General features: G+C 39.9%; 1 protein-coding gene across 2 annotated transcripts in view; it reads right to left on the bottom strand.

The window, feature by feature from the left end:
* INTS9 (integrator complex subunit 9) overlaps positions 1-27,154 on the bottom strand; it is a 113,103-nt gene that overhangs the window by 47,891 nt on the left and 38,058 nt on the right. For both annotated transcript variants that reach the window (XM_039217182.1, XM_039217183.1), the window contains exons 3-6: positions 21,235-21,295; positions 17,877-17,939; positions 13,264-13,403; positions 11,213-11,299 (exon numbers count right to left, since the gene is read on the bottom strand). In XM_039217182.1, the coding sequence (XP_039073113.1) occupies positions 11,213-11,299; positions 13,264-13,403; positions 17,877-17,939; positions 21,235-21,295 (351 nt within the window). The remainder of the gene's footprint in view (positions 1-11,212; positions 11,300-13,263; positions 13,404-17,876; positions 17,940-21,234; positions 21,296-27,154) is intronic.

Raw genomic sequence — 27,154 nt, 5'->3', positions numbered from 1 at the left:
TCTACGTGCACATGTGTACACACACACACACACACACACACACACACACACACACACACATACACCCTCTCCCCTCTTTCACTTTAATGCTTTCCATTACATTCAGGATAAAATCCATGGCTCTTAGCATGGCTTCATAAGGCTTTTCTTCATCTGGGTCCTGCCTCAGCCTTTGTTCTACACACTGAGCTTATAAACAACTCTCTCCGTACCAGGCTCCCTTTAGCCTGTAACCTATCTCGCTGTCTCTTCTTCATATTTTATATGGACAACACTTAGTCCTTTAAAATCTAGAGAGCTTCTCTTTCTCAGGTCTTGTGACAATGGTCAAGGCCAGGTGTACATCCTATGTGCTCTTTGGGAACATGGCCTAAGTGTGTATCGGAGACAGGGAAGTGGTACAGAAGAGCCCTCTGGATGCAGCTACTGGTCGGGGCTGCTGCTACTGATTCTCTTCTTTCACACCCGTGTCGACTCTCTGCCAAACACTGGGAAGAAGGAGAGGTTTCTCTCAGAGGCACATGATGGAAGAAATGGGATTTACAGGCTTATCTGGATATAAATGCCAAATTACTTCTTCACCTCTGAACCTCAGTTTCCTCATTTGTGAAACTGGGAGAGCAGCACCTCTAAAAGAATTTAGAGTTGTTCTGTGAGAGGTAAATGGTATAATGCACATGAGTGTCTGGCAGAGAACAGATGCTGAATAAAGATGGTCTCTAACCACCTCTCCTCCTACGCCTTCCCTACTAATACACAGCCAACACAGCTCCAGGAGCAAATGCATTTTCCAACGATATCAGAGTAAACTTCAGCCCAGGGTGATTTGCTTCAATGAACAGCAATGTCTCTGAACTTGAGTGGCCCAGGCACTGCTCTATAGGGTCTCAAGGATGAACCCAAGCTACTCTCCTGCTTTAGATCCTCCTTTAAATTCCTCAGGATTGGGAGCCTCAAGGCTTGGGCCCCATAGGGCTGACCTTCATAAAAATAAAGACTTCTTATTCTGGGCTGGGTAGGAACAGAAGGGTTTCTAAGCTTTATGCCAGAGCTGGAAGGCTATTATGGGAGTGGCTTAAGAGGGTGAGGAGGATGAAAAATAACACTTGCAGCCCAACCACATCTTTCAACCTAGCTGAATTTGTACTTACACTGCCGTCAGCTTTGCCAAGGTGCTGCAACAGAGTCACTTCTGTTAGAGTTGGAGCAGAAAGTCATACTTGAGGCTAGATTAGACCTGCTTTCCTTACTGTGCCCCTCCTTCCTTCCTTAACAACCAGTACTGCCATTACCCAAAACAACTTTCTGGCTTTACTTTGTTTCCTTGATAGCTCTTCCCAGCATACTCTCCCCTTCCCGTCTAGGACAATGTCCTACACAAATTAACCAGATTAAAATATGGAACAGTCTTTCTCAAAATGAAGCATTTGGCTAATGTTTCCTTCATTCTTTGCTGGAGATTAAACAATCATTTATTTAAACTGCAGAATAATCCTGCAAATGCTGAGCCCTTGGTAAGGGAAAAAGGGAAGGCCATAGATATGAAATATCTTCTACTTTTGTCTTCGATAGTTCAGAACCTACTTCTAGAGAAATTAGTAGAGAGTAGAGAATAACAATTTCCTTAAGCAAAACAAAGGCTGGTGAAAAATTTAGGTATATTTCAACTTGGATCTTTGGCATAGAAAGGACAAATGGCAAAGAAATAATAAATTTATGTTCTGTAGAAACTGAGGAGAGCATCTGTTTATAAAGAAACATTCATGATGATTTTTAATAACCAGTTTAGGAGAGCACTGTTGGAAGGGAGATAACAGCCTTATTAAATACAACAATAAAAGCAATAACGTATATGTTTTTATTCCATTATATCATATTACTCACACCACAGTATCTTTTTGCATTTTTTGTATCCTCAGGACACAGCAGTGCCCAACACAAAAGTCACTCACAAGATAAAATGTCTGTCCACTTGTTGCCCCAGGAAAGGTAGCAACCAGCGAGTCAATTATTGACAAGTCCTGTCTGAAGTGCACCAGTAAGTTTGGCTAGAGGAGAGTCCTATGAGGGTGTGAGGTGAAAGCTTCCGGGAGGAGCCATCCAGTGAGCCAGAAGAGGAAGGCTATGCGGGTACCAAGGACTCTGATCTCGAGTCCGACCTGCTCAGTGTAGGGTTTTATGGCAGGCAGCTTTTAAGATGGTTCCCAAGGATTCCTGCCTTCTGTAATTCACTCCTTTGTGTGGTTCTCCTTCCCTGAAGGTGGGTTGGACCTAGTAGTTTGTTTCTAGTGAAGAGAATATGACAAAGGTGAAGCGATGTCACTTCTTCTAAGATTAGTTTACTAAAAACTGTGACTTCCATCTTGCCCATATTCTCTTTTGCCCTCTTGCTCACTCTGATGAAACTGCTGTGAGATGCTCTGTGGAGAGGTCCACACACAAGGGCCTGAAGGAGGCTTTCGTCCATCACCTCCGAGGAACAGAACCGTGCCATCACCCATGTGAGTGACTCCTTCCCAGTGGAGTTGGAGAGAGCTGAAGCCCTTGCAGGAGACCCAGAACAGATAACCCAGTGTTACTCATAAATTATGGTTTTCTAGGTCACATTCTAGCACAGAACTCCTGTTTAAATACCTTAACTAAGTCTGGGCTTTCCTGAGGTCTTCTCAATGACATTTTTACAAACACTAATTATATAGAACTTCTGTAGAAAAGTGTTCTTCATATCCAATTTAACTTTGATTTTTGCTTATTTTGGTTGCAACACTGAGCAATTTACTTAACCTTTTCTTTCCAGCATATTTCTATTTTTTTAAAAATTTTGTTAATGTTTATTTATGAGAGAGAGAGAGAGAGAGGAAGGGGCAGAGAGAGAGAGGGAGACACAGACTCTGAAGCAGGCTCCAGGCTCCAAGCTATCAAGCCTCTGATGCGGAGCTTGAACTCACAAACCAAGAGATCATGACCCGAGCCAAAGTCGGATGCTTAACTGACTGAGGCACCTAGGGCACTCCTCTACCATATTTCTAAACTGAGGGTAAAATACTTTCTTCAAAAATTGTTGTGAGGACTACAGCAAATGTATTACATATGTCTAAATGTATGTTATCATCATATATAGGATAATCAGGGCTCTTTGAAATTTAGCTTTGTAATGAAATTCAATCACTTTAGCTTCCCTCCACTTCCATCCCTGCCCACCATTATGCTTAAATTCTTTGGGTATCTTATTCTGGTAACTTTTACTGACTATACTACTTTCAGATTTAAAACTAATTATTTGTTATTTCTCTATTGGGAAAAATCCAGAGGTTTTCTTTTTCATACAGGTTTGGTGACGAAATTTTCATAATTTTGGTGAATTTCCTATCAGCTACAGAAAAGATTTAAACTAGGAATTAATTAGTCAAATACACTGGTGACTTTTTCAAAAGACCAAAGTTTCAATCTCTTGTACAATGTTAATTTCCAGTTCTTTTCTCTCCTTCCTGGTATGAGCTGACTGGTTTGAACCAAATCCAGTCACCTCTCAATCACACCACCGTTGCTCTGTTATACCTTCCTTTATCTTAGAATCACTTCTTCCCTCATTGAAACCCTACTTAAATCTGCCACGCCCAGCCTAAGTCTGCCCACTGACTGTATAATCTTTGCTTGACAAGCTCCTTGGGTACAGGATCGTGTCTTAAACTTTTTGGGGCATTTTCCTGCAACTTATCATGATGCCAGGCACTTGGCAGTTAACATCTAAGTGGTCTGAATTCCATATTTATAGCCACAAATTCCTTTTGTTGACACCCTTTTCTTACTCCTCTGAGATATTTAGTCACTTGGTCACTACTTCCTTGTATTTCCTAACATTCTAACCTAACTTGTCCTAAAGTTCTGTTTATGCTTACTTGAGACTGTAATTATATGTATATTTTTAAAAAATTTTTAAATGTTTTATTTATTTCTGAGAGAGAGAGAGAGACAGCGTGAGCAGGGGAGGGTCAGAGAGAGAGGGAGATACAGAATTCGAAGCAGGCTCCAGGCTCTGAGTTAGCTGTCCGCACAGAGCCCGATGTGGGGCTTGAACCCACGAACCGTGAGATCATGACCTGAGCTGAAGTTGGATGCTTAACCAACTGAGCCACCCAGGCGCCCCGAGACTGTAATTACAGAGAAGGATTTATAGAGCCATTTGAAGCCACTAAGATGATTGGCTGATTCAGGAAAAGTTGGATAAGGCCAGTGGGAACTAGTTCTACTTTTTCTGGCTTTCTAATTTATCAAAGTCAAGTTCGCAGAGTCTAAATGTTTAATAAGTACTTTCTAAAAGATTTCATTGTTTTGTTTTTTTCTTATCACACTTTAGTGCTTAATAAACTTTCCCCCAGTGTCCTGACATCATGCCAGAGCTCTGCTGTCTCTTCTTTTATCCTACCAGCATCCAACAAGCAGCAAAGACTATGTGTTTGTGTTAAAGAATAAGACTTTTAAGTCCACAGGGACCACTTAAAAGCTTAGAGATAAAACACAAGGGGCACCTCGGTGGCTTAGTCGGTTAATCGTCCGACTTTCGCTTAGGTCATGATCTCGCGGTTCGTGGGTTCGAGCCCCGTGTCGGGCTCTGTGCTGACTGCCGGCTCAGAACCTGGAACCTGTTTCAGAGTCTGTGTCTCCCCCTCTCTCTGACCCTCCCCTGCTCACACTGTCTCTCTCTCTCTCCTAGAAATAAATAAAAATATTTAAAAAAATAAAATAAAAGCTTAGAGATAAAAGACTGGTTGTGTTTTTTCTAAGTATGTGATGAATGAAAGAATCTGCAAAATGAATATAAGAGCAGAAAACAGAACATAAGCAGCAGGAAAGTCTTTTCCCTCTCATTACAGGAAAGTGTGCTTAATATATATGTGGATGGGGTGGGGTGAAGATGTTTTAGCAGAGTGATGATCTACATGAAATTTACCAAAGTGGCGTTTGACAATCAAACATTTCTCAATATTTCTTCTTATTTATTTTGAGAGAGAAAAAGCATGTGAGCAGTAGAGGGCAGAGAGAGAAAGAGAGAAAGAGAAAGAAAGAGAGAGAGAGAGAGAGAGAGAATATGAATCCAAGCAGAATCCAATCTGACAGTGCAGAGCCCGATGTCAGGCTTGAATTCATGAACTGTGAGGCCATGACCTGAGCCAAGATCAAGAGTCTGAAGCTTAACCAGCTGAGCCACCCAGGTGCCTTAGGCGTTTCTTAATATTAACCTGAAACTATATAATCCCTGATTTTTTTTTAGATCCATTTATCTCTAAAAAAGGAGAAAGGTAATTGCTTAGGCTATTAAAGCATAATAGAAACAATTCTCTAGAGTACCTAAACTACCTTTGCTTTGATTCTATTCTCATCAAAAAAACTCTTATCTATAACTTGATCTCTTAAGTGGACTTGCCGACCAGACCAGAGTGTCCTAGACAGATGAACCATTTTAGTTCTGGAGCCAGGCAGATGTCTCAGTATAAAGTAATTAAATGGGATTTTGTTTGTCAGTCAATATCCTGGGAGTTTAGTTAGCCGGAATCAGTCCCTCAGAGGCTAATCAACTCTGAGTGAAATGAAATGATTAAGTTTCTGGAACTACAAAGCTCAAGGACAAGCAGTGATGACTCCATCAAAGTACTGCCACTCTATGAACACTGGCTTAAGGAGCCTCTCCCTTGGACATCTGTAAAAGCTATAATCTCAGTGAACTTAGAGATAATTTAATTCAGTTCTCGTTTTATAAAAAAGGAGACTGAGTGTCAGCATCTGGATGACAGTGCTAACTAACAGAAAGCAACTGTGGAATCAGAAAAATGGTTTTCCTTTTCTTACACTACCTTGCTTTCATTAGGAAAGGTAGTGTCTAAAGATAAATTAGGTTGTGGAAGGCAGATGTGTGCTGATTACCGAAAAGAGGTTACGTGAGCCAAGTGTATCATTAAAGGGCAAAAGGATGCTGGTGTTTACAGAGCACCTACTATGTGCCTGGCACTGTTTGAAGGACTCTCATGCTACTCATTTAGTCCTCACAGCAATCCTGCAAGGCTACTAATGTTATTCTTGTCTTATAAATGAGGAAACAGAGCCTAGAAGAAATAAGTTGCTACAGCTACTGAGAAGCATTTATGAAATTTAAACACCTGTCTATTTGATCTGCAAGCACATAGCTTTAATTTTTCCTGAACATATAGTTACACCTGATAAATTTCTCTATAAACACCCATGGAGCCTCAGAGCTAAGGAACTTCAACCATGTCTTCTTTTATGTCTTCTCTAAGGGATAAACCTTCATTTTTGAGCTCTGACTACTGAAAACTGCCACAACATGTCTGCCAGGAATATATCAGTGCATAATTCCTTGATGCTTGCAAGAAGGTTATGACAATATCTTGTAATGAGTTATCCTTAATTATAACTGTAGATTTCTAGGCTTATTCAGGAAAATCCTACCTGCTGGTTTAGTTTCTTAAGTGGAATATTCTGTTCTAAATCTTCCTGTTAAAAAACCTAAACCTTGAAGTGGGCATGGGAAAGTCAGAGACTCAAAAATTATCTCGCAAAGGGAGTCAGTCTCCTTTTTCTACCCTTCAAAATCTCTTTTTCAAGAAGAGTAAACTGCAGCATCAAAATGAGGAAGAAAGATGTCTAACTTCTAAATAAATCTCAAGGAGTGGTGTCAACTGAGGCAGGGGAGTCAGACAACTGCCAAAAAGCAAGAGTAATAGCTTCTTTTGGTATACATCCTAATACTAAATCAAACGCTAACTCAAACTAACTTCAAATGATTTAAGAGAATTTGTCAGATTCCTTTGACCAGTGAGTCTGAGAGATTTTAATTTATTATTTTCTTTAGTTCATGATCTTATTAAATAACTTAAGCTACTAACATGCATCAATTCTAGGCACTTAACCTAGAGACAGCCTGTGTGAAGTTTAAGTCAAAGACTGGGGGCTGAGTCTCAAATCCAACTCAGAGGTGTTTTGCTTGGATCATACAGGATTTTATTTTCATGCATGAGCCAACATTTTAAAAAGATGAAAAAAAATCACATTTAAAACATCCAGAGTTTGGGCTTCTCTTAAAAAAAGAAGAAAAAAAACCCCACCCAGATTTGGCAGCAATAGGCTCACGTTTCCATATGGCCATAATCTACTGAAGCTATGTGTCAGCTGCCCCTTTAGAGGGGTGTGGTCCCTAGTCCACAGTTAACTGGTGGCCCATCTCACTCCTCGATTGACCTCCCCCATCTCCGGAGACATCTGAGTTTGTGGCCCTTACGTAAGTCCCCTCTTGACAAGGTGAGTACAGGAATTAAAGGGAAAAAAGGGGGGGAATGAAAAAATAAGAAGACACAGCCCATATCACTTGGGGAAAATGTCAATGTAACAGACAGCGAAAAACAGTGTTTCTCACTCAATTTAGTGTGCCACAGTACTTTGGGACACTAGATATAAACCGGCTGGCGACAGAGAGAAATTTTAAAGTGATGTCAATCCTTCAGCATAAATGTTATTCAAATGAAGCACTTTTAGTATTCTGGCCCAAGGTTAAATTCTAGGTTAATATTTCACAAGAACCTTTTTTTTTTTTTTTATCTGATGTCAATTACAAAAGAGCTCTCCAAATTCCTCTACCACTTGTAATATTTATGCGGAATTTATCCAGGAGAAAAAGAGGACATGGCTTGCTTGGTTTGTTTCTCTAACACCTCACCACATTTTTACCGGTAAGACTCTTCTCTTTCTCTATCAATAACTATAGCTCATCTCATGCTCAGGAGCCAAAACAAAATACTTGACCAGCAGCAGAAATATGGTTACGATATAGGAAATAATGAAATGAGTGCAAGTTATTGTGCTTGCTCCCTTACCAAATTAGCTTTCAACAGTTTCAGATTTTTGCCACCAGGTGGCAAGATAGCAAATTCGCGGTTTTATTTCAAGGAGCACCCTGTTTTATTTTTATTTTTTTTTCCCGTTAATGACATTTTATTTTTTATTTATTTATTTATTTATTTATTTATTTTTTTACAAATAGTTTATTGTCAAATTAGTTTCTACATAACACTCAGTGCTCATCCCCAAAGTGCCCTCCTCCATGCCCATCCCCCCCTCCCCCCCACATCCATCAGTCCTCAGTTTTTGTCAGCATTCAAGAGTCTCTCATGGTTTGCCTCTCTCCCTTTCCCCCACCATTTCCGCCCTTCTTCTCCCGCTTGTTCCTCCGTCAAGTTCCTCCTAATCCTCCTATACGTGCAAACATATGATATTTGTCCTTCTCTGCCTGACTTATTTCGCTCAGCATAACACCCTCAAGGTCCATCCATGTTGCTACACATGGCCAGATTTCATTGTTTCTCATTGCCATGTAGTATTCCATGGTATAGATAAACCACATCTTCTTGATCCATTCATCTGTTGATGGACACTTAGGCTCTTTCCATGTTTTAGCTATTGTGGAGAGTGCTGCTATGAACATTGGGGTACATGTGCTCCTATGCCTCAGCATTTCTGTATCCCTTGGGTAAATTCCTAGCAGTGCTATTGCTGGGTCATAAGGGAGTTCTATTGTTAGTTTCCTGAGGAACCTCCACACTGTTTTCCAGAGGGGCTGTACCAGTTTACATTCCCACCAACAGTGTAGGAGGAGGAGCACCCTGTTTTAAAAGGAAGATTTCCTAAGCATCTTAGGAAATAACTTTCAATCTAATCCTGCAAACTTGCCCTCCCCACCCTCTGCTCCTTCAAGTTCATTTCACCCTTCTCCCTCATAAACGACAGACTTCTTTTGTAAGTCAGTTACCTGGTTGTATTTTACAAAGAATGGGAGGCAAAGGAAAACTGCCAAGGACTCTGCCCAAGGTCACAGAAGAAAAGGCAAAATAAGGACATGGGACTTCCCAAGACTTGGCCCAGGATTTGAGAGCCAGGAAACAGTGACCTTTGAACAGCATTTCTGGTGTGCCAAAATTATTTGTGGCATATTATAAGGGGTATAAATTTAAAAGGAGGAAATAAGGGAAGCCAATGTGTACATGTTCCATGGGGAAAGAAAACAAATTCCTAAAATTTCTCAGGTGGGAAATGCAGACAGCTAGGTCTTATGTGCTCCAGTGGGCACACAGGAGAAAGAAAAGGGGAAAGAGAGATAGCAATGGGCAGGAAGAAAGGCAGCTGAGAAAAGAATGCAAAATGAGAAGGGGAAGGGACCTTGTCCTAGGCAGGTGGGTGCACACACAGAGGACTCAGACACACGTGTGTGTCCAAAACACATTTCCTACCATAAAGCTTTACAGGCAGACACCATATCCCTAAATCACAGAAATCAAGACCCAAAGAAGATCCATAAAACAGAGGAGAAATATGAGCACAGTTACACATACTCCCTCCTCTCCTCACCTGAGGGGGCTCACATGCACTCGAGGTGTGTAGCTCTTGAGGCAGCCCAGCATAATGTATTACAAGCACAAACTCTGGAACCAAGCTAGCCCTACCACCCAGGTTCCAATTTAAATCCTACCAGTCACTAGTTGGCTGACCTTGAGCAAGTTATTTAACCTCTCTGTGCCTGTTTTCTCTTCTGCAAAATGATAACGTTAAAGAATAAGTAAATTAAGGGAAACGTTGAGACTTTAAGTGAATTAAGTAAAACAAGTGTCTGGCACACAGCAAGTGCTATGTAAGTTAAACAAAACAAATAACACATACACAGAGGAGACTCATATGCTCAAACTCTGAAGCAGTTACAGTATAAAAACAAAGCATATTCTCTCAGCCACACATACATATTATTGTAGAAGGAATAGTCACAAAAACTATGACATTCTAAAGTTTAGATACGTAGAGAGCACAGAAATCACTGACTTAGCAGGCAAAAGAACTCAGTAGCACGGTGGCTGGAAAAGAGGGACTTGGGGCAGGCACACAAGGAACACCCACTACCTAAAAAGCCAATGATGAGTTTTTACTCCAGACTCTGGATGCTAGGCCTGGAAGGCTGGGACCACTGTGGTGCCTGGAGGGGAGGGTCAGAGAAACCGTAATATGTTCAGACTGGACAGTGTCCTCTGCTGGCAATGTAACATGAGAGCATGGAAGTAGAATCAAGCTGCCTCTTTGCCTCTACTATTATATTTTTACTTACGTCACCTCTTATGAGCTGGTTTTTGATCCTAGCTCTCTAGTGAAACTAACCTCCCTGGGATTTCCATAACCAAGGGTCTTACCTCCATCTTATATGACGATATTTCTGTAGCATCTGATACCAAATGGCAAGCCCAGGTGTGGGGAAATTCCCACTCAGCTCTCCTCTGATCTTCCTAAGGATGACTTCACAGCCTCTTTCACAATTCTTACCAATTCTCCATTTTGTCTTAGAAATTTCTTCATGCTCTCTTCTACTGCCTCAGTTCAGGCTTTTGTTCTCTCCCCTGGATTTCTAAAAGTCCTACCCCTGGTCTTTTGCCCCGGTCTCTGCACCCCAACCCATCCTCCATGCTGCTTCCAGAGTCACTTTCCCCCAAATATGTGATTGCAACATTTTCCTCCTTAAAAACCTCCAGAGAGGGACTTTCCACTCTCCATAATACAGAACTCAAAGTCCACACATCAGATTCTTCATTATCTTCTTCCAATGCACCTCTATAGTTTCATCTCTCATCTCTCTGCTTTCCCACATGCATCCACGCTGCACTTCTCACTGTTCCCCGAATATACTATATCCTGTCATGTTGTGCCTGGATGCACTTCCTGACCTTTTCTATCAAGAAAAGTCCTTTTCTTCCTCCAAGACCCACCTTAACTGCCATCTCCTAACGAATGTCCTCGTCAGGTCCTTACACAGAGAGGTCTTCATTTTCTGACTGTGTATAGCACTGTGACAAGCACCTCTTACAATACATGCCATCCAAAGCTGTAATTTACCTGTCAATGGTCTGATTTCCCATCAACCCCTGAACACCGCAAAGACAGCGCCAACTGCTATACTAATTTAAAAAAAGTTTTCGCACCCAGCACAGTACCTTGGATATGGTGCAGTTGCCTCTCATAATATATTGTTTGTGTCAAATACAGTCTTTCCATAAGACAGGGAGAATCTCCAGGTCTAATAGGGTAAACGGTAAAGCATAACACAAGGAAACAAATGGCACTGTTTCACAAAAGCCTGCCAAGGGGAACAGACAGGCCTACGGCTCACCGCTGAATATCCTTGTTCTTCCACAAGGAGGCAGATTGGGCTTTGGGCACTCTTTCAATGAAATTCACCAGCTCTTCCATTAGAAGCCTGAGTTTAAAGAAAAAAGTGATGAATACTCATAAAAGAATGAGAAAAACACCACACTCTTAACATGGTAGCCAAGACAAGTGGGCTTGTCTGCCTTCCCCCTCCCCAATCATGTTTCTCTCTGTTGCATATAAACTTGGACATAAACCTTTTCACATAAACCTGAACAGAAACCCAACCATCTCGTTCAATTTCCATGTAAAATGTTTCGAACATAAATGATTTAATTCACCTTTAAAACAAGCCTGGCACGTATCTTATCTTTGGACACTGAAATACACAAGCCCGTGGTTTAACTCTCACTCTTAAGATCTCTGCCCTTATGAATTAAAAATATGAAAGGAGGAAAAATTAAAATGACTGTGAAGTAACTGATTTTGGTGGCAGCAGGGGTGGGGTAAGATTGCCTTTTTAATGACAATATTAAATGGACATTTTATAGTGGAAAAGCACGTTTTCTTGACATGCATTTTGGGAATTTACAAAATTCCATGTGGAAGAATACTCTAAGGATTCATCCTAAAAGTCTAAGTCGAGACTTGCAAAAGGCCAGGCTCTGTGAGCAGATCACAAGATGGAATACCACAAAATCACAACTGAGAGGAACCCAAGAAACACTTCACTTGAGTGGATTGATGATGTAATGTGCTCTGAGAAATGCATGGCTGAGGCCTATGAGAATCCTGGATGGCTGGAGTATGACCAAAAAGCGAGACACAGATTTTCAACATCCTGAATTCCCCTTCAGAACCCAGTAGAGAGGACTCATATTGACTTAAATCCTCCCCGAATCAATGCAGAGATACGGCAGGCCGTAGATTTACTAGCACTTGAACGTTGAACAACTTCATTTCATTTCCATCAATTTATTTATTCCTCATCCCATCTCCTTTCATCTTGAAGGAGGAGCATTAGTTCTAGCGCATTCGAAGATCTGGGACCCAGGCACATTATCATTCTGGCTGGAGTTCCTGGAGCAGTCTAACATGTCCTTCCTCATGCTTTAACCTTTTCAGAGTAGAGTCTGAGGGCTTCAGCTTATCCTCTCGTTATCAGTGATCCATCACCATGTGTTTGCTTTTCCTATAATGTCCCTTCCTCAGATCCCCTGGCTTTTCCTGTACACATGACATGTTCTTTAGCGTGAATGGACACAGAAACAAAGACACATTTGGTTTCTTTCTGGTAATTCCATCTTGTTGTACTTTTGCAAGACACTGGAACCCAAAGCTAAGAGTCTGTATTGACACCTTGATCCCGTATTTTGAGTCTTGCTAGTTTCACATTATACCATACTTGTTAGTCTGCTTCAACGTAATTCTTTTTTCTGGGGTAGGTAATTTTCTTCATGTGATTTTTCTCTTACTAAATGATGCTGTGGGTACTTGCAGCAACCAAGAGGGGCAGAGAAAGAGATGGCAGAGCATTCTCAAAGACAAAGGAAGGCTCCTTCTATTCCCTAGAGCTCTGAGTTTCACTTTGTCACAAGTACAGTCAAACTAACCATCTAATTACTTACTCTGTTTTCTACAAGCTGTCTCCATTTATAGTCTGCGCTAAATCACAAAGGGGGAAAATCTGAAAGCAAAGTAATACGATTTCTTCTTTCTTAAATTGGCTATGCTTTCTCCTAAAGCTCTTTGCATTGCATCTTTGTGGCATCTTACTCAATGTTACCTCCCCTAATTAGGATCATCTGTCTCTGTGAACACCTTTCTCCAGTCTATGTTTCAAAAAACAAACAAACAAAGGACTGAGACTACTTGCTGCATTAATCTTGAGGCAATTCCAGTGAACGCTTGTTTTATTTGGAGAGTGGTCTATTCACGCCAATTCTCCTTATGGGTTAGCTGCTCAGAAGGAAAACACCAATCACTCTTGGCACAACATTCTATTAAACAGTCACCACAGAAGGAAGGAGTTCTTCAGCCACTTTCTGCTAGGAGAAGAATATATACTCTCACCTGCCGATCTGGACGGTGGGCTCTGTGGCATACACTGTGCCTGTGAAACCAGTGTGCTCAGTGATGTAGGGCAGTGCCATCATGCAGTGGTAGTTAGAGATGAGGATCACATCTACCGTAGACAGATCTATTAGCTCGGTCTGAAGAGAAAGGGGGAAGGAATGATATATATCTGTTCAGGGCACATAGATCAACATGATGTGACTGAAAAATGATGCTGTCAGAATGCAGAGGAGTCGTTTTTGTACTACAGAATAATGATGCCTTCACGCAACGCTTCTATTCTCTCATTTTAGGATGTTTCCTAATATTGGCATTAAGTAGCAGGACAGAATGGCTAACAGCGAGACTGCAGCCAGTGCACCAGCAGTGCTTGGATTTTACTGAAAGAGAGTTCTGAATTAGGCAGATGAGGGGAAATGACAACAGGATGTTTCAGCAGCTGCTGCCTGGCACGTGCAACCAGGTACCGTGAAGCAGAAAGAGAACGACAGAAGCTGTGAGGGAAGCTTGAGTCTAATGCTCCACTGCCCCGGATTACTGGTGACAGAGGGAGCAGCTCAGGCACAAACTAGCCCTTCACAAGGCAAATGCAGGAGGGAACTTCTTTTCCTCCTTAAGGGAAATTATGACTACTAGTGCTGGATACAGAACCAAAACAAATCTAGTGGCAGAATCACAAAAGGAAATTATACTCTCATATTTTGCCCTGGCCTTAACCCCAAATTTACCTTTTACTCTACTATTAAGGTCACGTGAAAAGGGAAAGACAGGCTAGCAGACAAGGGAAAATGCCACTTGTGTTTAGTAAACTTTATGAAAACTCTTTCAGTAGAAGGGAATGTTTCCCCATATATTTAAGTCCTATTTGTCTTTGTCTTTTAAGGCTTAATTCTCTTCTTCTGTTGAGCCTTTCTGATTTGCCCAGATTGAAAAAAACACAATTCTTTCTCAGAGTCACCAAGGCATTCTGGATGCCCTCTTTTTAAATTTTTTTAAATTTTTATTTTTTTTATTTTGAGAGCACATGAGAGCAAGAGCATGGGGGCGGGCAGAGTGAGAGGGAGTGACAGAGAGAGAGAGAGAGAGAGAGAGAGAGAGAGAGAGAGAATCCCAAGCAGGCTCTGCACTATCCACCTGACGTGGGGCTTGAACTCACAAACCATGAAAGCATGACCTGAGACAAAGCAGGATGCTCAACCTACTGAGCCACCCAGGCGCCCCTATGTAGATGCCCCTCTTATGACTGTTGCCATTCCGAAAAACAGCTCCTCAAAGCACCACTTTGTCCCTCTAATATTAAATGTCTCAGGGTAAGAATTCTGTGTGGCTCATCTCTGTCCCCTCCCAGCTGTGGTAGCCAAGTGCAAAACAGGCCTAGGTGCACTGCTGTTGGAGGAATGCATCATTAGAACTGGCACTTTCTGTGGGAAAAAGTGAGTCGTGATTATTCAGAGACATCGTCTCAATCACTAAAGTTACCTCTGAGAAACTGTACAGTGCACTAAGGACAGCACGGGGTAAGTCAAGGAAGTGTTTTAGTTAGGAAAATGGGTTGTTAAGCTAATATGTCTCCCACAGAGAAGAAGTAATAACAAAAAAGGCTGTGCCATCTAGCAAATAATAGAGACAGTGTGCCATTCTGGCTGTGGGTTTTTTTCTGGCTGAATGACTTTACATACAAAATCAGTTAATTTAATAAAGCCGCCAAGAGATAATCAGCTCCTGAGGACAACATGTAGATTAGAGGTCAGAAGTTACTCACTGCTAGGGCAATGGCAATCTGAGTGAATAAAACGCCTACTGACAGTAACAGCTCATTTACACCATCCTTAACTCCATGTCACACACTGTACTTCCAGGACAATATTCTCATAATGAAGGGTCATGTAACATTCCACTATTTCTATTCCCTACTACCTCTCTAGAACCATTTTTAAACAAATAAGAACAATAAGAGATAATTGCAGAGTGATAGATCCAGAAGAAAACAAAGGAATGCCCAGGCGGCTCAGTTTGTTAAGCATCTGACTCTTGATTTTGGTTCAGGTCATGATCTCAGTTTGTGGGATTGAGCCCTGTGTCAGGCTCTGTGCTGGCACTGCAGAAAGAATCTCTCCCCTCCTCTCTCTGTCCCTCCCATCCCCCCAAATAAATAAACTAAAAAAAAAAAAAATCTTTAGAAAACAAGAGAACAGCAGTTGAAACAACAAGAAAGCTCAAAAGCATATCCATTTTCCCTCTTGCACATAGAAACTGGGTGAGTTTTAAATTTCTCTTTAATATATATGAATCAGCCCGCAGAGTCTCAGAAATTTGGTAAGAACAGCTGGAAGAAAAAAATATATGTATACACATATATTCTGTCTGTATATATATCAAGGGTGCCTAAATAAGCATATTTTCTCTGAGAAAAAAATTTAATATCCAAACCATGTTTATATACTCCCATTTATATATTTGCTTACATTCTTTCACTCAGTGAAATCTAATAAAGATTATTTTAATTTTAAACTTGTTGTATACAGACACTTGGGTTCTATAGACCAAGAATTAGGTCAAACCCTCGTAATTTATCGGTTGCTTACTATACTACCCTAGACCTTATACTCAGTCTACAGTGTGGACTTTGGAGGGATACGAAAATATTTAAGGTAGTTGCAGTAGATTATAAATTCCATGAAGACCGGGAGTAGCTCATTTATATGTCTCTGAAGACTGCACTGGAATAAGTATCTCTCTCCTGACTCTGTGACTGTTTTCTCCTTATCATATGATGGCCCTGCCTCTACCTTAAAATAGTGACTATTATTAACTCAACACAAACTACAAGACAATACAAGCTGAAAAACCTCACATAGCTCTAGAAGCCTAAATATATCAATAATCCTTTAGCCCAGCAAAAGGTGAACTGTGAAATAGTAATTTTTTAAAAATGTTTATTTATTTTGAGAGAGAGACAGAACATGAGCAGGGGAGGTGCAGAGAGAGAGGGAGACACAGAATCCAAAGCAGGTCCAACGTGGGGCCCGAACTCACAGACTGTGAGATCATGACCTGAGCTGCAGATGACCTAAACCGAAGTCAGATGCTTAACTGAATGAGCCACCAAGATGCCCTGAAATACTAAATGTTTAATTCCAATTTCTAATTGATTAGTACTCTGTGGAGCAGGTCCAAAAGTCATCAGAACACCAATTCATAAATTTTACACTGTTGTCCATAAACTGAAGGTTGCAGCAGTCAGTGCCATATGCAGCAAACTGAAAATAAATGTAGCACCTGGGATTAGGAATCTTTGAACAGATGGGGACCTGCCCTACCAATTCCTAAATGACAAATGAAGGTGACAAAAGATTTGAATAGCAGTTAGGAAGAGCTTAGGATTCTTGGTAACTCTTTATCTTCACCCTTATTCTTACTACTTTATCTCAAACTTGCTCCGTTGTCTGCCACCTTCAATTACCATATCTTGCTCCACAATTCCAAAAGGGCACATATACATACTTCAATGAGAGAAAACAAGAAGAAAACAACTCTTATTTACAGAGTATCAAAGAAGGTGTTAAAATGGAAAGAGGAAGAGGAAGAGAGTATAAAAATAAGGGAAACAGTACTTCAAATTTTCTTCTGGCACTGAATTGTGACAGTGTTTCCTAGAGGCACCATAATCCACCGGGTACATGGAAAGACCAGGAGGGTAGCCTCTCACTGATTTCCTCAGGAACCTGGGACTAGCTGCTGGCTCCCTATACTTGATCTGTTGAGAATACCATCTAGGCTGCTCTAGAGATCAGGACTGTCAGTTGTTACTAGCTGCTTTTAAAATGAAGGGGGCGGGGGCACCTGGGTGTCTCAGTCAGTTAAGTGTCCGACTTTGGCTCAGGTCATGATCTCGCAATCCTTGAGTTTGAGCCCCGTGTCAGGCTCTGTGCTGACAGCTCGGAGCCTGGATCCTGCTTCGGATTCTCGTCTCCCTCTCTCTCTGACCCTCTACCACTCACTCTGACCCTCTCTCAAAAATAAAAATAAGCTAACAAAAAATTAAAATGAATGAAAACTGATCTTTGTTTTCTTTAAAATGATAAAACTGACCCCAAACTCTTACAAGTGTCACTGTGATAATAATATGTAAGCAAATAGGTATCCATGGCTTAATTCAGAATCTGTAAATTTCAAGCAATATTTGATATGATACTTCAAGTCAGCAAGAATTTTCACAGTTTACTGTATTGGCTGAATAACAGCAATTCCTATTTACCCACTGTAAGCAAGACTACAAAAAGTATGGCTACTCTAAGACACAGGGATATAATTACAAACCTGAAAGGCTTGAGTTATTTCTGTATCGTGCTCAGAACTATGCCCTGGTACAAGTGTCAGTGGGGATTATATAAAGAGCTAGGAATACAAAAAGGAGAGTTAAATTTCCTACAGATAATATAAGAGGCTCCTAAATGATTATATTTTAGCTGCATGATAATGTGCCTAGAATAATAGATTCGTTTCATTTTGAAAACAGAAAGCTAAACCCCTTAAGATTATTTCTTGACTTCCATTTTGAGAGATGACAAGATATGCTGTTTCTACAATAAGAATTACTTTCATCTTACCTCTGGCAGGCAGAATTCAGGCACAGAATCCACAAATACATGACCTGAGCACTCTTTTAGTTCCTAAAAGAAACCAAAAGGAAAAAATTCTAGGAAGAGATATCCAACATAACACAGTACCAAAGAAACTTCATCCCCAAACCAAGCTTTCTGTGAAGAATCAGAGACCGCTAGAGAGTTGGAGGGAAGCTGGAAGGTTATTCGGGCCAACTGTTTTCCTATTTAGGCTCAGGGAGGTTATATGTCTTATTCAGGATAAAAAAATGCTGGTTGGTGGCTGACTCAGGACTTGAATGCGCATTTCTTGATGTCTCTTCAAGCATGTGTGGACATATGCTGATTTCTAACTCATGACGCACTGCTTCCTAAGTAACGTATAGTTATGTAGCCTATACCAGCAATATCAGAATCATCTGGGAATGCTGATGGAAGTAAAGATTCCTGGGCTCCATCTAAGACCCAAGGGATCAGAAATCTGGGTGTGAGGCCGTGCAACCTATACTTATAAGAAGCACCTCTAACAATTTTGTTATGCAATCAGGTTAGGAGTCATGGCCACAGCTCTTTTAGAGGCTCTTTCTCCTCCTACCAAGGATTGAGCGGCGAGGGCCAAGCAATGAGGGAGATGAAGAGCAGAGGGTAGGGATTAAATAGCCACCAGTACCTCTTTGAATGTAACTTTGTCCTTGTGGATGGAGCCTACAATTCATTTGGGATTATAAACCAAATGTATTCATTCAAAAGACAAAAGTATACTTATAAAGAAAGAGAATATAGTATAATTCCCTACTCTGCTTATGCCCTACCATATTTAATATGTCTTAGTTTGGATTCCCTCATAAACAGACCCTGAGAAAATGGCGAGTGCAAGCTAACACGGAAGTGCTGAAAAAAGGGCAGGAGGACGGGCAAGTGATCAGGGGAAGGGAAGGGGGCTGATCATGGCTATGTTACTGAGCTGCACCCCACTGTGGACAGCTGGGACTTCTTCCCACGGGGAGCTCTGAGAAATGGTGTAAAACACATAGCTTGGAGTTACCCTCCCTCAGAGGCAAGGGATCTGGCATATCTACATGGTAACTCCTGCCATTTGTGCAGCTTCGGGGGAAAAACTCTCTGGCAGACTCATCCAGGTTTGGGCAGCTGAAATCATGACCGAGCGGCACACTCAAGAGGCACAAAGGGGCCCCCTATGGGGTCTGCTACAATGTCTCTAGAAAGCCACTCAGGTGGCCATCTTCCCTTATTCATACTTGAAACTGAAATCGGTGGAGGATTTTTTGCTTCATCAAGGTCAAAGTTTTCTGTGACTTTATAAGGAAACCAGTAAAAGTGAGAATTTGGTGGACAGTTTGCTCTTTCCAGAAAAATACTGTCAGAATTTTATTCCATCATGTTTTCATTAGTCACTGAACATGTATTTCTATATATTCATATATGTGCTTTTATACATGGGAGCTTGAATGGCTTTATTCTCAATCTTTATCTGAAATTAGGGTATCAACTATGTTATTTTCCTTTTGAATTTTACAGGTCTCGTATCAGGACCTTGACAGAAGATTTTCTACCCTTGCCCTCCACAGTAAACTCTTGTTCCTCTCTTTATAGGACTACCTTTTAAATTGAAAGACTGAGCCAAAGATGACTGAAAATAGTTCTTAACTACAATGTACCTGCTAGCTAAAAACAAATGAGCAATTATATTTAATGGGAGAAGACTCCCAACTCCCTTAGGATGAGGTTAAATATGATTAGAGACAAATCATGGGAAATTTCAAAGCCCTGCCTGCTCTTAAATTGGCTATGTAATCTTTTTCTCCATAATGCTACACATCAGGGCATGTCTAGCTCACATGACAGAGCCTCTTCTAAGGCTTTCTGGCCTGGAGAAGCATATTTGCCATTCTACACACTTACAGTGCCCCTGTATATTATTCCCACTCCCTTCTAATGAAATGCTCCCACATATACATGCAAGTCATTTTCGCTCACAATGCACTGGTAATGGGATGCTTCTGAGCCTTTCTCAGTGAACAATGATTTACAGCCAGTAGAAGAGTTAGGCTGAAATCAGGTGCACAGGTTTCTGAATGTCACATAATTTTACAGTTGGCTATGAGGGAAATCTGGTTTCAAATTATGCATTTGCCCGGCACTGGAGGTTGGGGTGCAGTTACAGAAATTAATTCTGTAAAAAGATCACCTCTTTATTTAATAGTATCTATTACACGAAGGAAATGCCTTATGCAAATGAATCCTTTTGAGGATCTTTAAATTTCTTAAGTCTTTCAATTGTGAATCTTGGGAAAGGAAGAATGATTTAGAGGACTGAGAATGGCATGGATGAGCTTCACAGTTTTTGACCTCTGCCTCTGATTTTTTTTTTAGGAGAAAATGTAACTAGATTATAGTTTTAACATTTTTTGGTAACTTTGGTCTCTCATTTATAAATTAACTGCCTAAAAACTGATCGGAGGAAGAAATTATCGTGAAGATAATCCAATGTCAAAAATTTAGTAGCCCTGAAGAAAAAAGTTACTTAAGTCATTTACTGTAGGGCTAGTCAGTGATTAAAGTCAGAGTAGGGCCCCAAATCCTAGATTCCTAGTAGTGTGCTCTCTTTTCATACCCTATAAGGCTGTCCATTCCAGGCTACCAGGAAAGGCTGGAATAAGATCATAGTCCATAGTTTGGAAGGCCCTCTATTTAAATTCACCCAAGATCATGTTACCCTCCTACTCGCCCCAAGAACACATTGCCTGGGAAGTTAAACACTGGCTTCCCAGTCTGTTCTCCAGGGCAGCTAGAGATCTGATCAGAAGATGACACACCCCTCTGCAACCTTCCATGGCCTCTCCTCACCCAAAGAGTAAGAACCAAACTTTTTCCAAAGCCTTACCTTACCTAAGTGCGGATAGAAGCAGTTTAAAACTCACATACTTGAGGATTTTAAAGTTTTTTTTTTTTTTAAAGTTTTACTCCTTCCAGTCATGGCGTCAGTATAGCCTGAAAATAGAATGAATTGGATGCAACTCTCTATCAGCATTACCTTTGAAACTCTCATCACAATTCTAAAAATAATAGTTTTCTTTCTGTGGTGATAAAATATATTTGCAGCAGAAGTTTTTAGATTTTTACACACGAGCAAATTGGACCTGAATTTGAACACTGAGATTCCCTAAAAGGCTCTTAAAGATAATAATCACCAAGTACTGAAGACCCTACATGGATCTTGGGATTTTTCAGAAAGAATATATAGAGAAAAAAAAATGAACCCATCAGTCACAGTACTATATGGTGGCTCTGGTATGACAAGATGGCTTTCCACTGGGTGTAGATATGCTTCAGTTATCATTACCTTGTCCAAGAAAGCATTTCCATCCTTTAGGGACCAGCCAGGAAGATTAGACAGCCTGGGACTGCAAAACAAAAGATTAAATTATCCTAAATCGATTACAGTCCTCAGTGATTTCATGGTGACTGTATCATCTCCATAAAGTTAAAAACAGTTTGAAATTACTGGCAACAATGTCCACCCAAAATACTAATCAAGAAGATGAAAGAAAAATAACCATGTTATAGCAAGCTTAAGAATTATGTGGCGATGGGACATTAACAAGCCAAATAGGTTAGCACTCAATTGGGAAAATGAAAAGAATTCTATGCAAAATAATAAAGAAAAAAGAAAGATGAGACACTAGAGCATTTTATAGTTTTCCAATTACTGCCCCTGACTTAACCCTGCCTGTGCCTGACAACAAGCCCGAGGGTAAGGCTGAGCAGGATCATCATACTGTGGATGAGAAAACAGGCTCAGAGGGGTCAGGTGCTCTGACAAGAATGCTTAGTGCCTATCAGCCTGAATTCACTGCAAATAAAAATACAGTACCTGAATTCTGGTCAAGTCCACATTCCACATTCACTGCTTATAAATGGATTAGTCACTTTTCACCTGTGGCTTGAGTTTCCAAATCTGGAAAATGAACCTAGTTTTCCTGAGTGTTACAAAATCACTGCATATGTAGGTGAATACTTTCTAGAAGGTTAGGCTCATTTCACGTATAGGATATATTACAAAAGTCTTGATTCAGAAATCATGCACTTCTGGCAATTTCAGGATTTTAACTGTGTGCTATCAGTTGCCTAGCAGAATTATGTTGAAGGCTGAAGATGTAAATACCTTAGGGGGAAATACGCTGGTTAAAAGAAGAATTTAATAATCAAGGTATCAGATGAAGAAAAGCACGTTGGGAGTACAAGTTGGGTGGCAACAGGATTTTAGTGCTTCTTCACAAAATTAGTCTGTAAAGTAAAAATTAAGGGCAAAGTAATGGTGTGGGACTAAAAGACTTACAATCAGAAACCAAATTAATATACAGTCCCTTAGCCTTTTGCCAAACAGTTTTATCAAATTCTGACTTTGTAATTAGGTGGAAAAGAATGAAAATCAAATAGAAACATAAATACTGTGAATATTTTCCAATCTTCTAAGACTAAAAGCCTGAATAAAATACACATGCATTAAATTTTAAAAGACAATAGTAATTTGGAGGATAAGTTAATTTTGATGTAATTCAAAACTTATAGAAAAGGTGTGAGCATGTAAGGACTAGGAAGTCTCACATATACTTTGCCTACATTCTCTATATTTTGCTTTGATTTACCAAGAAGTGAGAATTTTGGATGTCATATTTGGGAATGAAGATTACTACTAGCAGAATAAATTTGGGTCATATAAGTTATACCTGATAAACTTGTATTTTAAATTCTGGGAGTTTTCTGCACTAACCTCTCAGAAAAATACTCTATCATTAGCTGTTTAACTCCCATCTTGTCTCATAGTCATGTGTGTCTTCACTTACAGACTTCTTCTTTCTTGAAAAATACATTTGCTGCCAGATCAGATTAAAAAACCAAGCATTTAGATAAAAGTATAATGACAAAACAGTATGAATACTATTCTCATTTTGTGCATGGTAGCTCTCTAAAGGAAGATTGTAAATATCCACTTCCCTTTACAAAGGGAACTGGATCATAGGATATACACTCTTGTCTGTTCCGCATCAGACACACAGGAATCAGCCTTCAAATTACAGATGACTGATTCAGTTAGTTGTCTTCAACAAATGATCATGTCTACCAACAAATGGTATGCTGCTTATCAGAGAAATTTATTTATTTAGTTAGTTAGCTTTTAGAAAGCGAAAGAGCGAGTGAGACTGTATGCAAGCTAGAAAGGGGCACAGGGAGAGAGAGAGAGAACCTTAAGCAGGCTTCACATTCAGCATGGAGCCCGACACAAGGCTCGATCCCATGACCTTGGGATCATGACCCGAGCCAAAATCAAGAGCTAGATACTCAACCAACCGAGCCATTCAAGAGCCCAAAAATAGCTTTTTAAAAAGTAAAATTTTCAGATACTGTAGCTTTTCTTTTAATGTTTATTATTTTGAGAGAGAGAGAGAGAAAAACACACGAGTGGGGGAGGGGCAGAGGGAGAAAAGGAGAGAGGGAAAGGCTCCATGCTGTCAGTGCGGAGCCTGACATGGGGCTTGATCTCATGAACAGTAATATCATGACCTTAACTGAAGAGCACCCCTCTCCTTTTTTTTTTAAAGATTTTATTCTTAAGTAATTTCTACCAATGCGGGGCTTGAACTTACAGTCCCAAGATCAAGAGTTGCATGTTCTACCAACTAAGCCAGCCAGGTGCCCCTCAGATACTGTAGTTTTAACTCTTGCTAAACACTTTTCTAAATATCATAGGCTTCTAGAAAACATGTATATTTATTCTGGATTTGACAAATTGCCAGTAGATGGGACTGACTGCTCAAAGAAGAACATGGCCAGGTTATAACAATAATGCTAAAGATGAAGGGCCACAGAAATGTGGCACCAAGTGGCAAAGGGATGCTGATTACAGAGATGAAAATATTTGGTTACTGAGTTCCACTAAGTTAGTGACTAAATCATAAAGAGTCAGTACACTTTAGGCTACCAAAAGGGAAGGGACTTATGACTCTGCTCTTAATGATCACAGAATTTGTGTTATTTATTTATTTATTTATTTAGTGTGCACAAGCGTGGGAGGGACTGGTAGAGAGGTGGAGAGAGAATCCTAAAGCAAGCTTCACACCCAGCAGGAAGCCTAACACAGGGCTCAATCCCACAACTCTGGGATCACAACCCAAGCTGAAACCAAGAGTTGGACCTTCAGCTGACTGAGCCACCCAGGTGCCCTTAACTGTCTACATTTTTTTAAAACAAGGAGAAAGAAGTGTCTTCACAGAAATCTACTTTAGTAAAATATGAGAGGTGAAGATATTAGATAAATTACATTATAGATTAACACATCTTTGCATCTCCTATTTAATAATTTCTTAGAAAAGAATGGCATTAAAAATATTACATTTGAGAAAAAAACATGTATACAAGATCTGCTTTTTAGTATTTATATTACTGAAGTATAGTTGACTTACAACATTATATTAGATTTAGGTGTACAACATATTGATCTGACAATTCTATACATTACTAAATGCTTACCATGAGAACTACAGTCACCAGATTACCATATGTTACAATATTAATAACTATATTCCTTATGCTGTACTTTTCATCTCTGTGACTTATTTACTTAATAACTGGAGGTCTGAACCTCTTAATCCCCTTCACCTGTTTATTTTTGTTTTTAAATAAGTAAAATATTCCCAGGTTGTCTGGGTGGCTAAGTTGGTTAAGTGTCTGACTCTTGATTTTGGCTCGTGTCATGCTCGTGGGTTCGGGTTCCATGTTGGGCCATGTGCTGGCAGCACAGGGCCTGCTTGGGATTCTCCTTCTCTCTCTACCCTCCCCTGCCCATGCTCTCTCTCAAAGTAAATAAATAAACGTGTTTTTTTTTAAATTAGGTAAAATATTCCCATAAGTAAATAAATAACCTAAGGCATTTAAAAGTACTCTGTCACCTAACAAAATAGCAAAAGGTAGAAGGAACACGATATGCAATTTACTTTCTCCTTGTACTTTTCGTTTTTCTAAACTCCTATTTTGAAATGCATTACTTTTATAATCAGAAAATAATGTAAGAGGCATGACTACATTCATTCACTTAAAAAATATTTAATAAAAGCTTATTCTGAGCAAAGTATACAAAGTACATGGATACAATATATAACACTGTACTGTAATGTAATGATAGTACAAAACAAACCTTGAGTTTTAGGAGTTTGCACTTTAGTAAAGGGTAATGATAAACAGCAATTACAACAGAATAAAATAAAAGCGTGATGGGGTAAGCAGAAGTGTTACAGGTTCACATAGGAAGGGCCTCTGACAGTGTGCAGTGTTGTGGGAGATCTGGGAATAGGAGTTAGGAGGTGAGGATGAAGGAAATGTTTCTAGAAAGAGGGAACATGGAGGGCAGAACTTCAACATCTGGTGTAGTACTGCAGGAGAATTGTTCATCTTCATTCATTCATTAATGAATCTTTATTTATGTGTCAGGCATGCTGGTGATATGACGGTGAACAAAACATACCTGTCCCCAAGGAAGCAGGGAAGACAGACATTAGAAGTAATCACATAGAGAAGATGATGTTAAAAATGATGATGCAGGATGGTACAAAGTTCCCTAAAGAGCGACTGGGCTAGGAAGCATCTAAAGACTTCTGTGGATCCATGATGATTGAGCTGAGATCTGGACAGTCTGAGAGTCAAGGGGAAACTGGATCAAAGGATAGGGTTTGGAAGTAACAGAGAAAGACAACTACAAGACCCATATTTTCCTCTAGTCATTCTCACTAGCCTTTGGCATGGAGATCTTACATAAAGGTTATTCAAATGAAACTTCAAGAAGAGGCCCACATACTTGTCCCCCTCATCCAACCAGAATGCCATCATTACGTCCTTCTGATATAGAAACTGAAGTCATAATTGATCGGAGTCATGAGCTCCTAAGAAGTAGGCTAAGGGAAGGCAGGATAAGGCAGGGAAAGAAGAGCCTTTATAGCTAATGGAAAAATGAGTGTGATTGCTCCCAGGTAAGAAGTATGGTTTTTTTTGAAACTAAAAGGAAATAGAAACTGAGATACTAGAGGGGTAGGCATAAACCATAATATATTAAGAGGAACTTGGTACTTATCCTAAGAGCAATGAAAACCAGTGAAAGGTTTTAAACAGGTGAGAGACAAGATTAGATGTATATTTCTACAAGACGATTCTGAAGAAAATTGACATCATATGTAATCTGATAATATATACCTTTATATGTGTGATATTTCTATCAAAATAATCCTAACCTAATCATGTGGAGGTACCAGACAAATCCAAACTGAAAGACATTACATAAAATAATTAGCCTGTACCCCTAAAAATGGCAAGGTCATAAAGATAGACTGCGAAACTCTTCCAGATTAATGGAGACTGAAGACAAAACAACTAAATGAAATGTGTGATCTGCACGGGATCCTGGAAAACTACTGTTATTCTTCTTTTTTGCTATAAAAGGCATTATGCTGAAATATGAATTGGTATAACTTGGGAAATATGAAAAAGGTATACAGCTTAGATACTACCATAATGCCAGGGTGAGTTTCCTGATTTTGATTATTGTAATGTGGTTATGTAATTTCCTTTTTCTTAGAAAATAGGCCTCAAGTATTTAGGTGGTAAAGGAGCATCTTGTCTGTATCTTTCAAATTGATCAGAAAAAGTTGTATGCACATGTATGAACAGAAAATGATAAAAGTATATGTCATAAAATGTTAATAAGGGTAACTGGGAGATGTTTGTACTATTCTTGCAACTTTTCTGCAAATCTGAAGTGGTTTCAAAATGAAAAAAATGGCTCTGGATTCAAACAAGGGGAAGATCAGAACTGAAGAAACTGATGTGGAGGCCTTGGCAGTAATGCCTGTAAAATATGATAATGCCTGCAGCAGGGCTTAAAGAGAAGTCACTGGATTTGAAAGTGTTTGAGAAGGTAAAAATAACAAGGCTTCATGAAAGGCTGGATATGGGGAATGAGAAATAGTGGCATAATCTAAGTTAACTTCTAGTTTTCTAGCTTTCAGAACAGCATGCCAATCATTAAGATAGGGTACTGTGGAGAAAAACCAAGTCTGGGAGGGTCTTCTCCCAAAAGAACCAAGTCTATTCATGAACTGAGTTTGGGGTATGCTGAGTTTTGAAGTAACTTCAAAACCACATCCAAGGAGAGAAACTTAGTAGGCGTTTTGGGTATATGAATCTGGAACTCGGAAGAGAATTACTAAGACACA

Source organism: Hyaena hyaena, unplaced genomic scaffold (assembly GCF_003009895.1).
Source record: "Hyaena hyaena isolate Hyena2069 unplaced genomic scaffold, ASM300989v1 scaffold_678, whole genome shotgun sequence".
In the NCBI taxonomy this organism is placed as follows: Eukaryota; Metazoa; Chordata; class Mammalia; order Carnivora; family Hyaenidae; genus Hyaena; species Hyaena hyaena.
Note: the sequence above shows the minus strand (reverse complement) of the source record. Positions and strands in the feature narration are given on the sequence as shown.